Source organism: Heterocephalus glaber, unplaced genomic scaffold, assembly GCF_053883595.1.
Source record: "Heterocephalus glaber isolate CG9 unplaced genomic scaffold, H.glaber_assembly_v1.0 deba00001555, whole genome shotgun sequence".
NCBI lineage: Eukaryota > Metazoa > Chordata > Mammalia > Rodentia > Bathyergidae > Heterocephalus > Heterocephalus glaber.
This window is the reverse complement of record NW_028258346.1, coordinates 17,551,368-17,565,189: the sequence shown is the minus strand read 5'-3', so window position 1 is coordinate 17,565,189 and position 13,822 is coordinate 17,551,368. Positions and strand designations below refer to the sequence as shown.

The 13,822-nt window shown below is 45.1% G+C and overlaps 1 protein-coding gene and 1 long non-coding RNA gene across 14 annotated transcripts in view; one reads left to right on the top strand and one right to left on the bottom strand.

Annotated features, from left to right (window-relative positions):
- Positions 1-4: 4 nt before the first annotated feature.
- LOC101721125 (uncharacterized) lies at positions 5-9,111 on the bottom strand. 2 transcript variants are annotated; one of them, XR_015442931.1, is made up of 4 exons: positions 8,857-9,111; positions 2,085-2,574; positions 333-1,781; positions 5-235 (listed from the first exon to the last, which is right to left on the bottom strand). It is a non-coding gene; the product is annotated as an uncharacterized LOC101721125 (long non-coding RNA). The 2 variants fall into 2 exon arrangements; XR_001183828.3 differs by having other exon boundaries at positions 5-1,781.
- Positions 9,112-9,131: 20 nt separating this feature from the next.
- Positions 9,132-13,822, top strand: part of Taf2 (TATA-box binding protein associated factor 2) — a 105,842-nt gene continuing 101,151 nt past the window's right edge. For all 12 annotated transcript variants that reach the window (XR_015442930.1, XR_015442929.1, XR_015442924.1 and 9 more), the window contains exons 1-3: positions 9,132-9,460; positions 10,044-10,097; positions 12,306-12,466. Coding sequence is in view for 1 of the 12 variants with exons in the window: in XM_087190732.1 (XP_087046858.1) it covers positions 9,377-9,460; positions 10,044-10,097; positions 12,306-12,466 (299 nt within the window). In the remaining 11 variants the exon portion in view is untranslated. The remainder of the gene's footprint in view (positions 9,461-10,043; positions 10,098-12,305; positions 12,467-13,822) is intronic.

Sequence of the window (13,822 nt, the reverse complement as noted above, 5' to 3'; positions counted from 1 at the left end):
CCTCTGATGATTGTGTGGCTTTATTTTTAGAAAGAGGTTTTGTATGTAAAATTCCATGCCTTAATTAGGATTTGACGTTCTGGTCATTAATACATTGAGACTTTTTGAGAGCTAAATACTGAGAGAAGAGATTTATTCACAGCAGGTGTGGTGGCGCAAGCCTCTAATCCCAGGACTCTGGAAGGCTGAAGCAGAAGGATCTCAAGTTTGAGCCCAGCCTGGGCTGATTTAAATCCTGTTTCAAAATAAAAACCAAAAAAGGCTGGGGATGTACTTGACATAAAGGCCCTCAGTTCAGTCCTCAGTGCCCCCCAAAGGGAGACTGTACTCACCAAAATGCCATTTCTCAAGCAAGTTCCCCTCGGTTTCCCACCAGAACTGGGGGTCACTAGGCACCGCGAGTTCTTCACATTGAAGCCAGCTTGGTAACTGCTCCCTGTTGACCTGGGTGGCACATACCCGCACTTTGGGTAAGAAGGGTTTGGTCCTCAGTCGCACGTGGAGAACCCTAATGGAGCAGCATGTGCTCCTCACACATGACAGGAACCACACACACGCCAGGCCCATGATGGTTACAGCCTGCTGCAGCATGCATGCCATAGGTTGGCCACCACTGTTCTAGGTGGTTCTGCAATGCTTGGTAAGAGGGTTTTCTTTGGCTTTTTTTGAGATAGGGTCTCACTAGCCCAGGATGGGCTCAAACTCATGGTGATACTCCTGCCTCAGCCTTCTTAGTGCTGGTATTACAGGCATTGGTGAATTCCTTAGAGGCTTATTTTCCTATTTTAGACCAAAGTTCAAATTACTTTTAAAATGGCTAATGAACTTGTCGCCAGGGTGGCTGGAGGGTAGGCCAAGATAAATCTGGCCCAAGGTTTTAAAAGGTTAATGCGGGGCCGGGGATTTAGCTCAGTGGTTTCTTCACCTGCTGCGCAAGCACCAAGGACCTGAGTTTGATCCCGGTACCAAAAACAAAAAACAAAAGGTTAATGCAGTACTGGGTGTGGTAGCACAAGCCTGTAATCCCAGCACTTGGGAACTTGGGAGGCTGAGGCAGGGGGATCACAGTAAGTTCAAGGCCAGCTGAGACTACATAGCAAGACCCTATCTCAAAAAAAAAAAAAAAAGAATGCACAATTAACAGAAACTTAACTGTATACTGAAGTTCACTCGTTTACAGTTATGCACCTGAATAAGCATGATGGATTCAAGGTATTTATCTTTCAATAAATTTTTCTGCATTCATAGAGGTTATGCAGTATACTATATAGTATTACATATTATAAACCTAATATATGCTATACATAGGATTTTATGTATACATATATACTATATAATCCATATTACTGTGTGAATATACAGAGTTCACCAAAAAATGTATATACATATCAGGAAAAGAAAAACTTGTATTATTGAGACACATAATTAACACGAGTCACCTCTGGCCTCCACAATCACAAGAGCTGCTCAAAGCAGTGACCGTGAGCTTGCGGACATTTATTAGCGTGGTGAACCGCTGCCTGGGTGACCTCGGTCAGAGTGTCCATTGAGATTGCTGCACATGCACTTTCAATGTCTTCTCTAAGCCCCAGCAGAGCAGTGGGTTTTCTGTGACACACGACATCCTGTAGAGTCCCCCACAGATAAAAGTCTGCAGGTGTTAAGTCAGGAGAACGTTCGGGGAACTCAACTGCACCTCTTCGTCCGAGCCAGTGTCCTTGCAAATGCCTGTCCAGGTAAGCTTGGACATCTCTGTGGTCGTGTGGCAGTGCACTGTCTTGCTGCAAGAAAAATTCATCATTTCCATAAAGTGCACGTACGGCAGGTAAGATGGACGTGCGTAACATGTCTAGGTACGCTTGGCCTGTAACTGTACCTTCAAACAAGAACGGTCCTATCAAGCCTCTGGCTGACACCCCACACCAGACGTCAACTCCCGGTGAACTGACCGCTCTGTCCACAGGCACATCAGCATTTCCTGGTGCCCAGTAAACACAGTTATGTCGGTGCACAGTCCCGTTAAGCTTAAACTGTGCTTCCCCAGACCACACAATCTTCCTCACAAACTCCCCATCCTCACTTACCATGTGTTGAAACCACTCACAAAACTGGACTCTTCGATTCGGATCATCTTCATTGATTGCATGGAACAGTCTTGGGATGTAAACTTGCCACTTTGCTCTTTTAAGGATGAGCTGCATGCTTGTACTGCTTACTCCTGTCTCACGTGCACACTGTGCAGCAGACTTCTGTGGTGAGAGTGTGAACACTTCCAGCACCATCGCCGAGGAGGCAGCACCTGTTGCTGTACGAGGTCTGCTGGACTGTCCTTTATGCACGTCACACATGGTACCATGTTTTACAAACTTATCCCGAATCCGTGAAATTGTCAGGCGTGTTGGAGGTTCTGTTCCGAACTCATGCCTCCACCGTCGTTGTACTTCACCGCTATTCTCAAATTTGAAATACCATATTAAAATGGTCTTACGTTCCTCAATCGATAACCGTACCTCCGCCATTTTGTCCTGTCATTTACGTCATCTGATGACACTGCAGCCACAAGGGTAACACCATCTGTTGAAAAGAATCATATTATTTTTCTGAAGTGTGCACACATTTTTGGGCAGACTGCATATAATGTACATGGATATAGCTACACATATACGCTACATATTATAACATGTTTTAGTACATTATATATACATGCATAAATACAGCTATACATATATACTATATGTATGAATACATTACTACACACTTGTATGAATATAGCTACACGTTACACACATGGATACAATACATATGTGAATATAACCACATGTACTGTCAGGTATGGATACTATACATATATATGAATAAGATATACATACTGGATATGTATGAATGCATTGTATAACTGCATATTCTATACATACATGTATAGATATAGCTATACATATACAGCATATTATGTGTATGAACATGCTACTACACATATTTAATTGTACATATATACCACATGTTAAGAGTACATTACTGTATGTGTATGTAGTTGTATGTATGCAATGTTGCAAAATTTAAGAGACTGGAAAAAAAAAAAAGAGACTGGAGAGACCAATAGGTGAATCAGGAAAATTTATTTAGGTGAGCACTGGCTCAGTGGAATCAAATCTAAAGGCTTAGCCCAGAACAACAGAATATATTTTGGTCTGCGGGTCTGGTCCTGGTAGCTAAGCTTTTTTTTTCTTTTTGGTACCAGGGATCGAACTCAGGACTTGCACTTGCGAGGCAGGCACAGCGCCAGAGCCACACCCTCACCCAGCAGCCAAGCTTTAATGTCATAGAGTAACCAGCAGCCCATACAGGTAGGTCTACCTGTAGAATGGCAAAGTCTATAGGGTTACAGGTTCTTGTCTAACAATTTGGTTTGGTAGGTAATTTTGCAAGGGTTGCAGTCTCTTGCCCTGATGTAAGGGTTGTGCTTTTCGGTTTGACTGGGATAGTAGCCCAGGTTACACAGTTCCAGCAGAACTATTCAGTCTTGTCATGATCGGAGAGGGGGTGGTAATGAATGGTTCCTTCCAGGATGCACACAAGAGTACAAGACTACCCCTATAGCACCCGCCCCATGATATGAGACACTTCCACATGAGGTTGCAGATGGGCTCAGATATGCTGCTTGGCACGCATCAAGGTACGTGATTTGGAGGGGCCTTGGTTCTAAGAGGCCACAGTCACCTGCTTCCTCCTTCCCAGCATGGACCTCGAACCAGGTTTCATAAGATGGAGACTTGGAGTCACAACAGATATAAGGCCAGCTGTCTCCTGGGTCATTTGATGATGAGTACAGGTTTCCTGGTGTCCCTGTACATTCATAATAAGTATAAGTAGGTTCTTGTTATGCTGCTCCCCGACCATGTGGTGTAGATGCAGTGGGAACACCCCTCTAGGGATTTTTCCTCTGGCAGGGCCAAAGGGAGAGCTATAACCAAAAGGAAAAGTGACATGTGTTGTTGCTGTACCTCCATGTTGATCCTCAAGCTTTGGCTGTACATGGACTGGTCAGTTTCTGGAGTGCCCAGAGCAGGGCTGCTGTTTCCTCAGGCTTCAGCTGTGTGTAGACTGGTCTCAGCTTCTGGGGCATTGGAGATGGCGGCCCAGTTTCAACATAGGATCAGCTGGCTCAGATGATCTTGATCCTGCTGGCCAATCCACTTGTCTTGCCCCTCCAAGAGGGGAATCTCCCCAGCTGGAGAATACAGTCCATGGACTGGGAGCAAAGTAGCTGGGTTGAGTATTCACTGTCCCTAGAGTTATGCAAGGATTTTCACATAGGACCTGCTGATACCGAGTCATCCTCAGATGTGATAACCAATGGTGCCCTCTCTGGTCCATTAGGGTTATACCAGAGTGTGGTACTTGAATAGTCAGGTGTTGTCCCAGAATCACCTTGTCAGCCTCCTGCATCAGCACGGTGGCGGCAGTAAGTGTCCTTAGGCATGGAGGCCATCCTAAGGCCAGAGTCCAACTGCTTTGACAGGTCTGCCACCAGACAATGCCAGGATCCCATGACCTGAGTTAGGACTCCTATGGCCATTCCCTTCCATTTGTGGACACACAGGAAGAAAGGCTAGGTTATACCAGGCAGTCCTAAGCCTGGGGCCTGCGTCAGGGCTTCTTTGATTTGTTTAAATGCTCATTCCTGGTCAGCTTCCCAGAGGAGGACTCCTTTTCCCCTCTTTGTGATTTCATATAGAGGCTTAGCCCCAAGTGAGAAACTTGGGATCCCAAGACAACAAAATCCTGTTGTCCCCCAAAACTCTCTTATCTGTGTAGAATGGCTGGGGTTGGGAGGGCTTGGACAGCCTGTTTCCATTCAATGCCCCCCCTTGTGTCACTATGAAGCCTAAATGTCTGACTTCTCATCAGCAAATCTGTGCCTCTTTCTTGGACACCTTATGTCCAGCCTTCCAAAGATGAAGGAGGTCTTTAGCTCCCTGACAGCAGTCCTTGCGGGGTGGGGCTGCCAAAAGGAGGTCATCTACACACTGTAGCAAGGTGCACTTGTCCTCTGGTGTGACGAGGCTTTGAGGTCGGTAGCCAGTGCCTCTCCAAAGAGTGTAGGAGGGTTCTTGAGTGCCTGGGGAAGCCTAGTACAGGTGAGCTGCTCCTTTATGCTCATGACAGGATCCTCCCACTGAAACACAAAGATGGGCTGGCTGACTAGTGCAAGGTGGAAACAGAAAAAGGCATCTTTCAAGTAAACCAGGCAGCACTGGAATAAGCCGCATCAATGTGTACAGACGTTGTATTGTTGGGTGGATGGTCTCAGTGGCCTAATTCACAGCATGCAAGTCCTGTACTGGCCTATATTCATTATACATTTTTCCATATAACTTAAAAAAGCATCTCAAGCACCAACATGACACCAGAGGATGTGATTTGTTTCAGAAAGGTCCCCAAAACCAACAATGAACAAATAGTGGTCTGAAAAAAAACTCCAGTTAGTTAGCAGACTCCACATAAGCCAAGCTTCTCCCTAATTTAAATTTTGATAGTCATATGACACGTGATGGAAACACAATCCGAGAACTACATTAGGCCATTTCATCTGTGTGTATCCTTAATTACACTCTCAGTTTCTCACACTAGAGAAACTATTCGGTATTTACACATATGTGTGTCCTATTTATTTCACTTAAGAGGATGGCCTCAAGATGTATCCATTTAGCTATAAATGTCTCTAGTTTCTCGTTCTTTATGGCTGAGTAGTACTTCATTTTATAAAAAAAACCACATTTTCTTTATCCAGTCTCCAGTTAATGGGCACTTGGGCTGTTTCCAAGTGTGTTGCATCCAATCTTTAAGGGCCTAAGTCTTCTCCATGTAGAAGGGAGTATGGTGTTTCCAGTTAAGGAAGTCAGTGGTTGAGAAGGGGTGGTAGATAAAGCTCCACTGCCCTTCCTGAATTTCGCTATTCATATCATAATAAATGGGGCCCCTAGTTTTCCAAAGGGGCATCTATAAAGCCCTTGTGTAACCTGATTGGGGGCGACTTGCTTGTTCATTTGGGCTTCCTTCACTTTTCTCTTGGGGCAGTGGCCCTGATTTTTTCCTCTCTAGTGATGCCTCAGACTTGCTGTCATCCAATCCTGCTTCCCGGTGGGCTGGCCTTGGTAAGGAGGGGTGGACTGGCGTGTAAGGGGGTAGGATCTTTGCCTCCTCTGGCAGCTCTTGTAGAACTGATTTTTCTTGCTCTTTATGCTGTCTTTCCTTTGTTCCTGTGGCACCCAGTAAGGCTGATTCCTCTATCCCTTTTATCTTAGGCCCAGCTTGGGTATTTTGCAATATGCCACCAGACAGGGCTGTAGCCAGATGGGTCAGGCAGGGCTGGATTATATTCAGCCAGAGTTGATGTAAGGAAATTGGTCTGGATACCCCAACTGTCCTGTGTCCCCAGCCATCACACAATGTACAAACACAACCATTCCTCTGTCTACTGTCCCTCCGGCTGACCATCCAATATCAAAGGAGGGCCAGTCAACTTCACAAAGAGTTCTCAACCTCTGCAGGGGTCAGCCTTACTCCAAGTCCCCTGCGTAGCCTTTCTTAAAGTCTGTGTAGTCTTTCTTTAACATACATTCTAATGGGGTGGAGTTTGATGCTTTTCCTCCCATCTCCTTCCTGTTGTGGGGCAAATCACTCTCTCAATCACTTTTGCTTTAGACCAATTAGAACACTCCCCCTCATGGGAGTTTTCAGGTGCCACTTAACAACCAGAGGGTTCCTATAAGCCTGAACTCGAACTCCACAACTTATCTACTGTTTGTGGAATGGCTTCATAAGCCTTATGTGGATTGCTGCTAATCCTGGTTGGCCGCATACTTTCTCAGAGCATACGGTCCATGCTAAGACACCTGTGGGTGAAAAAGGAGGTGTCTTACTTTTCTCTCACTGCTAAGACAAAATACCTGACACTCAAAATTAAAGGCGAAAGGGTTTATTTAGCTCACAGTTTGTAGAAATTTCAGTCCATAATCGGGTGGCTCCAAGGCAGAATGGCTCATGGCAGAGGGCATCGCAGAGGAGAAACAGTTCATGGTGCCCATGTGGTAGCAAAAGCAACAAGGGACCTTAATAGTATCTCCCTGGCCCTTTTATTTTATCCAGACTACTTAGAGCGGGCAGCACTCACACCCTTAATCCTAGTGCCCTTGAGCCTAGCACTGCACCGTGAATCAATTCTGGCATCACACTCTAGATCTAGCCACTTCTGAAAAAGCCCCACCTCATTTCCATGAGGCTTTGTGGGCACATCTAAACACAAGCTATAACGGGACCAGTGCACCAGCTCAGTGGATTCAAATCCAAAGGCTGAGCCTAGCACAAAGGAAGGGCTATAGTTTTATACATGTTGCCAAAGAGGGGTTGGTCCACCTAACAGCATAAAACTTGTGGGCAGGCAAGCAAGTTTACAGAAGCAGAACAAACAGTTACTCAAACAGTGACAGTTTGCAACTTAGCACATCTTGGTGGCCTTGACGGGGTGAAGAGAAACAGGATGTATAAAAACAGGATGCTGTGAAACCATTACTTCTAGGAGCAAAGTTGATAGCTGACAGTAGCCACAGGGAGCGGGAAGTCCGAAGGGGAACTGCTTAGGTTGGGGAAAGCTGTTTTTCCTTCTTTTTAGGTCTTGCTTCAATTCCACATGTCATATGTATATTACTATATATGTATGAACAGAGCTGTACATATATACCATGTTATATATTACTGTGCAAGTATGAACATAGCTGTAGATCTGTACCACCTGTTACATGTATATTACTATATATATGAATGTAGCTGTAGATATATACTACTTTATATGTATATTGCTATATATATGAATGTAGCTGTATTGTAGATAGGTAAGTTAAGTAGATATTTTGTAGGCAGTTAGACAGGGCCTTCCTCAAGGTCCCAGTCCTCAAGGCACCAGCCCTCCAGGAGCCAAGACAGCAAGGAGCCAACATGGAGAATAACTGCGGCACATTCACTGATTAGCATTATAAAAAGAGGAGGCACTACTTTTCCTGGGGATAGAGAGAGCAGTGATTGATATTCTAAATGGAAAATTCCTTGTTTGTGACTTGTTTTCCCATTTGATCCCCATTTAATCAATACTACCTGGGTGACTGTACTTGTAATCTTATTGGTCAGTAAGGGTTTTGCCCCACCCTTACTTACAGATTTGTCCCACTTTGTAACTGCTTCACCTCATGGCTTTGCTGTATAAAACATCTTTGAAAAGTGGGGTGGGCGGGCAACCCACTTTCCGTCCCCCTTCTGAATGCAAATTGCTTTTTTTTTTTTTGTACCAGGGATCGAACTCAGGACCTTGAGCTTGCGAGGCAGGCGCGGTACCACTGGGCTAAATCCCCGGCCCCTTCTGTATCCCTTCTGTCTCCCTTAGAACCTTTCTTTCTCTCAATACATTTTTCCTACTCTTAACCTCTGTTGTTCTAGAATTCATTCTTCGATTTTGGAGAACAAGAACTCGCGTTTCTGATACCTAGCAGGTTTGGGAGTTGCATCTCTTCCCCTGTGTCAGCTGTACATGTACATCACGTTATATGTGTATTATATATCTTTTTTTGTTTCTGGTACCGGGGATCGAACTCAGGACCTTGCGCTTGTGAGGCAGGAGGCGGAACCACTGAACTACATCCCAGCCCGACGTTACATGTCCATTACTAGGCATACATAATGTGAGCACTTTGCTACACATGCACTCCACATACTGTACACGCGTCGGGCAGCACTGCGCACACTTCCGGCGCAGTTCTCCTTGCACACCCCTGCGCACTGACACATCCACCCGCGTGACCACACCTCGCGCCGGTGCTCTGGGCAATGATCTGACCAGTCTCCCCTTCACCCGCTCCAGCGGCTCTCGCCAGACCTGTCCTACACGCCCCTCTGCGCACGCGCTGGCTTCATCATTTTAGTCTGCTCGTCCCCTCCGGTCCTTCCGGGTAGGCCCGCCTGATCTGGCGAATTTTTTCGCGCTCACCGTCAGCGAGCGTGGAGTCCGCACTAAAACGCGCGTTCCGCGTAGGCCCCGCCCATGGGCACAGACTTCCGGCACGGCCCTCGGCCCCGCCTCACTTCCGCTTACGCTGAGGTCAGAGGTCCTGCGCAAATGGCAGCCCGCGGGTTCTTGGAGTGGTCGCGGAGAGGAGCGTCTGCGTGACAGGAGCTCAGCCCCGGCGGCAGAAGGAGCCGCAGCAGGGGCGCGTTTGAGGCGGCGGGAACCCGGGGAAGCCGGGCCGGGCGCCCAGGGATCCCCGGCGGTGGGACTCGACCCACAGCGTGCGGTGCGGGGACCGGGAATGCCCCGCGGGCCCGCCCCATGTCGCCGACCGGCTCCGAGCCCCCCAGGATGAACAGGAAAAAAGGAGACAAGGGCTTCGAGAGCCCGAGGCCCTATAAATTATAAGTATCGCTTCATCTCTCCCTGGGGCTTTGTTTTCATTAGGTCTCCTGTGGGATTGCTTGCAACTGACCCGGGAGACCCGGGGAGCCCGGTGGGAACCCCGATTCCTCTCCCCGTGATGGGAAGGGCATTTGAGGGTGGAAAGTATGAATGGCAGTGCCATTTACCGGATTTAGTTCCCTGCTAGGTTAATAAGTCACTGTACTTCTTTCAGAAGAACTCTGTACTTAGAATTCTTGCTAGATTTAAAACAAGCATATTATTCTACTTTGTAGGAATTTATTTATTAGTTGTTTGTGTATTTTTTCGATACTGGATCTCTCCATGTAGTCCAGGCCACCCTTGAACTCACTGTATAGCCCTGGTTGGCCTGGAACTTGTGTTGACTCCCCTGCCTCAGCCTCCCAAGTTCTGGGATGACAGATCACTGTGCCACCGTGCCCCACTTGTAGGGTTTTTAAGTGAAAAGATTGACGTGTGATATTCAGTTCCTTTGAATATAAGCCTTATTTATCCCGGGAAGCACTTATGCTTTCATTCAATAATAGTATTTTTTCTTTTTTTTCCTATTTTTTAATATACAACTCATCAGGTTGTCTGCATCAATAACATAAATTTCCAGAGAAAATCAGTTGTGGTAAGTTTATATTCAAGAATTATAAAGAGTAATAAGGTACCTTTCATGTCACTTTATATTCTTCCAGATAACAGTATTTCAAGAATAGGCAGGAGTTAGAGTTCAGGTCTGACTTCAAGATCCTTTGGCTCTATGTGTTGCCTCAGAATTTTCATTCATACTCTCTCTTTTCTGACTAAAGTTTTATTCTTCTGATTTTATTTTGTGCAGAATGAAACGAAGCATTTTAGAGTTGTTCTTAAAACAAGAATAAGCTCATACTGAGATTTCTCTCGTGAAAAAATTAAAATTTGCATTCTTGCTCGCTTGACTTGGCTTTCAAGAGGCTGCTTTTGTGTTCTGACCTGGCTGCAGTGATTTTGGTGCCATTACTTTGCAGTGAGGTTTTGAATAGAATATTTGAGGTCTGGTACCGCCCCCCCCCCCCCTTTAGATGTATGTGTTCCTGACATAATCCACTCTGGGAAAATCATTGAGAACCTAAGTGTTTAATATACTTTTTCAGAGGTACCTATATTAAATAGGTTAAAATCTTAGAGCCAGTTTTCCTTGAAGAGCAGTATCCACTTCCCCCTCATACTTGTTGCCCATGTATATGTTTCCTTGGGATTAGCTGTAAACAGAAAAGAATAACCTTTTTTTGAGACAGTCTCACTGCTGGAGTTCAGGCTGGCCTTGAACTTACTGTGAAGCCCAGGCAGGCCTCTAACTCTTGGCAGCCTTCCAGACCTCCTGAGTGCTGGGATTATAGGCATGCACCGCCACATCTGGCAAGAATAACCTTTCTTAAAAATCATGCAGTTTTAGATGAAGCTCCTACCTTGTTCATTAAGTCCAGTCTGCTCATTTATGGAATTTCTTTGCACTATTCCTCACTGATTTGCTATTTTCCTCGTATCTCATCATGGGATACTTAGGAATAGCATTTTGTATGAATTGTGTAGGGGAGGTATGAGGGTTTTAGGAGGTTACAGTATTAATTGAGGGGAGAAATGAAGCCCTGAATAACGTTAGCATAGTGAAAGTGGAGTAGAAGGAGTTGACATGACTGACTGAGTTGTAGTGACCATTGAGTCTGAGTCCTTAATGTGTGCTAGAAAGGCATGTGAGCCTTCCATAAATTCTGGGTGATTTAAGGCAGAGGCAGAGAGGTGCGAAGACACTCTCCAAAGGTGTATTGAGTGTTAACTCATGGAATCTTCACAGTAACGTCCCCACATAGATAATATTTTAGTCTTAACTTTCTAAAGCCGTTGTCTGAAAGAACTGAGGTTTAAGTAACTTTCCTAAGGGAGGGTAGAAGTGTTAACAGAGGAGTGAAATTACTGCCTGCCTCAGCCTGGCAGAGAGGAACCTCTGGTCAGAATGTTTTAAATCTTCTGTGGCACTGATCTCCGCATTTCCCCAGCATGTCTAGTTGCTTTGGTTCACTGTCGAGGAGCAGAGAATGGGCAGTCCAGGCATGTCTGCTTAGCCCTGACTCCATGGGACAGGGACCCAGAGTGGCTCTTTAGCAGTTACTGAAATGTCTGCTGTGTGCCATGGGGTAAGGGAGGTCAGAGTCTGTCCTCCTCTTTGAGAGCGTGGGTCTGTGACCCAACTCGGGACTCTAGTCCAAGCCCTTTGTAGTCTGACGTAAGGACTGTGGTAATGTTGTGAGACTTGAGGTATGATGTCAGTTTGGAGCCAAAGTACAGTAGCTCCAGGAAGGGTTAGGTCTTTTCCTTTCCACTCCCTCCATGTACACTGTTCGGGGACTGTGACCCTGTGCAGGTCTGGGAACTGGCTGCGAGGCCGTAGGTCCTCACTGCCGCACCTTAGTCCAGTTCTCTGTCCATGTTCTTCCACTTGTCAGTCTCGTGGCTTTGATTCTACTTCTGTTCTGCTATTTTCTTCTTCCTCTTCCCTGTTGGGTTCCAGTCTGTCCAGAAATCCTTGTATTTGTGAGTAGCGAGTCCTTTTCTTTTTTTCTAACAGATGCCTTAATTTTTATCGATAGTGTGTGTACCTCCAGGGTGATAAAGTACACATAATTCTCACCGGTTGGCTCAGGAAGACAGTTGTGTTTGAAGTTAAGATATGTATGTGTGACTGTCTGGGCTCTTCCCTTGGGTGTAGTAAGTGTGTAGCAAGTTAGTAGAAACGGAAGGAATGTGTTCTGCAACACACCAATCTTTGTAACAAAGCTCTTATCCTTTGTTTTTACAGGGCTTTGTGGAACTGACTGTATTTCCTACAGTTACAAACTTGAATAGAATCAAGTTGAACAGCAAACAGTGTAGGATATACCGAGTAAGGGTCAACGACTTAGAGGCGGCTTTTATTTATAATGACCCGACCTTAGAAGTCTGTCACAGTGAATCAAAACAGTAAGTTGTATGCTTTAAAAGTCAACATTTTTAACAATCGTGTTGCCATTTTTCATAATCAGCTAATGTTTAATAGATTTTTCTCAGATCATTGTTAGACTCAGGATGCCCTTTTAATGTTTTTATAATCTGTTGATTTACCACTCTGCACATTTGAATCAAGTGCTTTTGGTAGTTTTCTACAACATAGTGAATTATTCTTTCTTTATACTACAATTTTAAGAAACTACTATCTAGGAACTTTAAATTTTCTTTCTCTCTTTTTTTCTTTTGGTTTTTTTCTTTTTGGTACCGGGGATTGAACTCAGGTCCTTGCGCTTGCGCAGCAGGCGGCAAAAACACTGAGCTAAATCCCCGGCCCTTTCTTTTGGTTTTTTGAGGCAGGGTCTTGCAGTGTATTCAGACTGGCTTTGAACTTCACTATTCAAGTCCAGGCTGGCCTTGAATTCACTGTGATCCTCCTGCCTCAGCCTCCCAAGTGCTGAGATTACAGTTGTGCATCTCCATGCTTGGCTAGGAGCATTAAATTTTTTAGCCATTTCCTGTTTCTAATTTTTTAACTAGTTCTTCATAAATATCAAAAGTTTTCAGGTTACAGATGTGGCTCAGTAGTACAGCACTTGGATAGCATGTGTAAAGCCCTGGGTTCAATCCTCAGTGCTGCCAAAAAACCCAAAGAATAGTAGTTTTCAGTGGCTAGAATGATCACCCTGCCGTTTAGACCAGAGACTAACCCAGAATGTTCCATAGTAGTGTTGACCACTTTAAATATCTTATCACACATTATCTGCAACACTTCAGCTATTAGAGGAAACTCATTTCTTTCAAAATTTTGATGGCATTGGGTTCTGTCACCTTCTGTGCTCTCCGTGGTTTGGGGTGCAGTGTCAAGCCTGGATTATAACCTTGTTTTAGTTAAAATGACATTTTAACAAGCATGGCATGTTTAATCTTGCTTAAGGCAACAGTTCTCAAGGTGTGCTGTGGGACAGGCAGAACCAGCCTTGCCCATAGCTGCCCACTAAACCCCTGGCAGTGGGAGCCTGCAGCTCATGTTATTGAGCCATCTGGGGGCTTGTGATGGGCTAAAACTCGAGATCTGCTGTACTGGGAAGGTTGAGAAAGAAGGCTTATTTTTAGAAAAAATGTGTTACCCTAGATAATCATTGGTTTACAAGGTGTGATCAAAAATCTAGAGTCCCCCAAAAAGATGTATCCACACTTCAGTAGTTTGCTGTCCTAATAAACTCCTGGAAGCTCATGGCTACCACTCTGAGCACCTCTTGTAATTGTAGAGGCCAAAGGTAACTTGTATTAATCTCCTGATGTCTCAATAAATTCAGTAGCAAAATATTT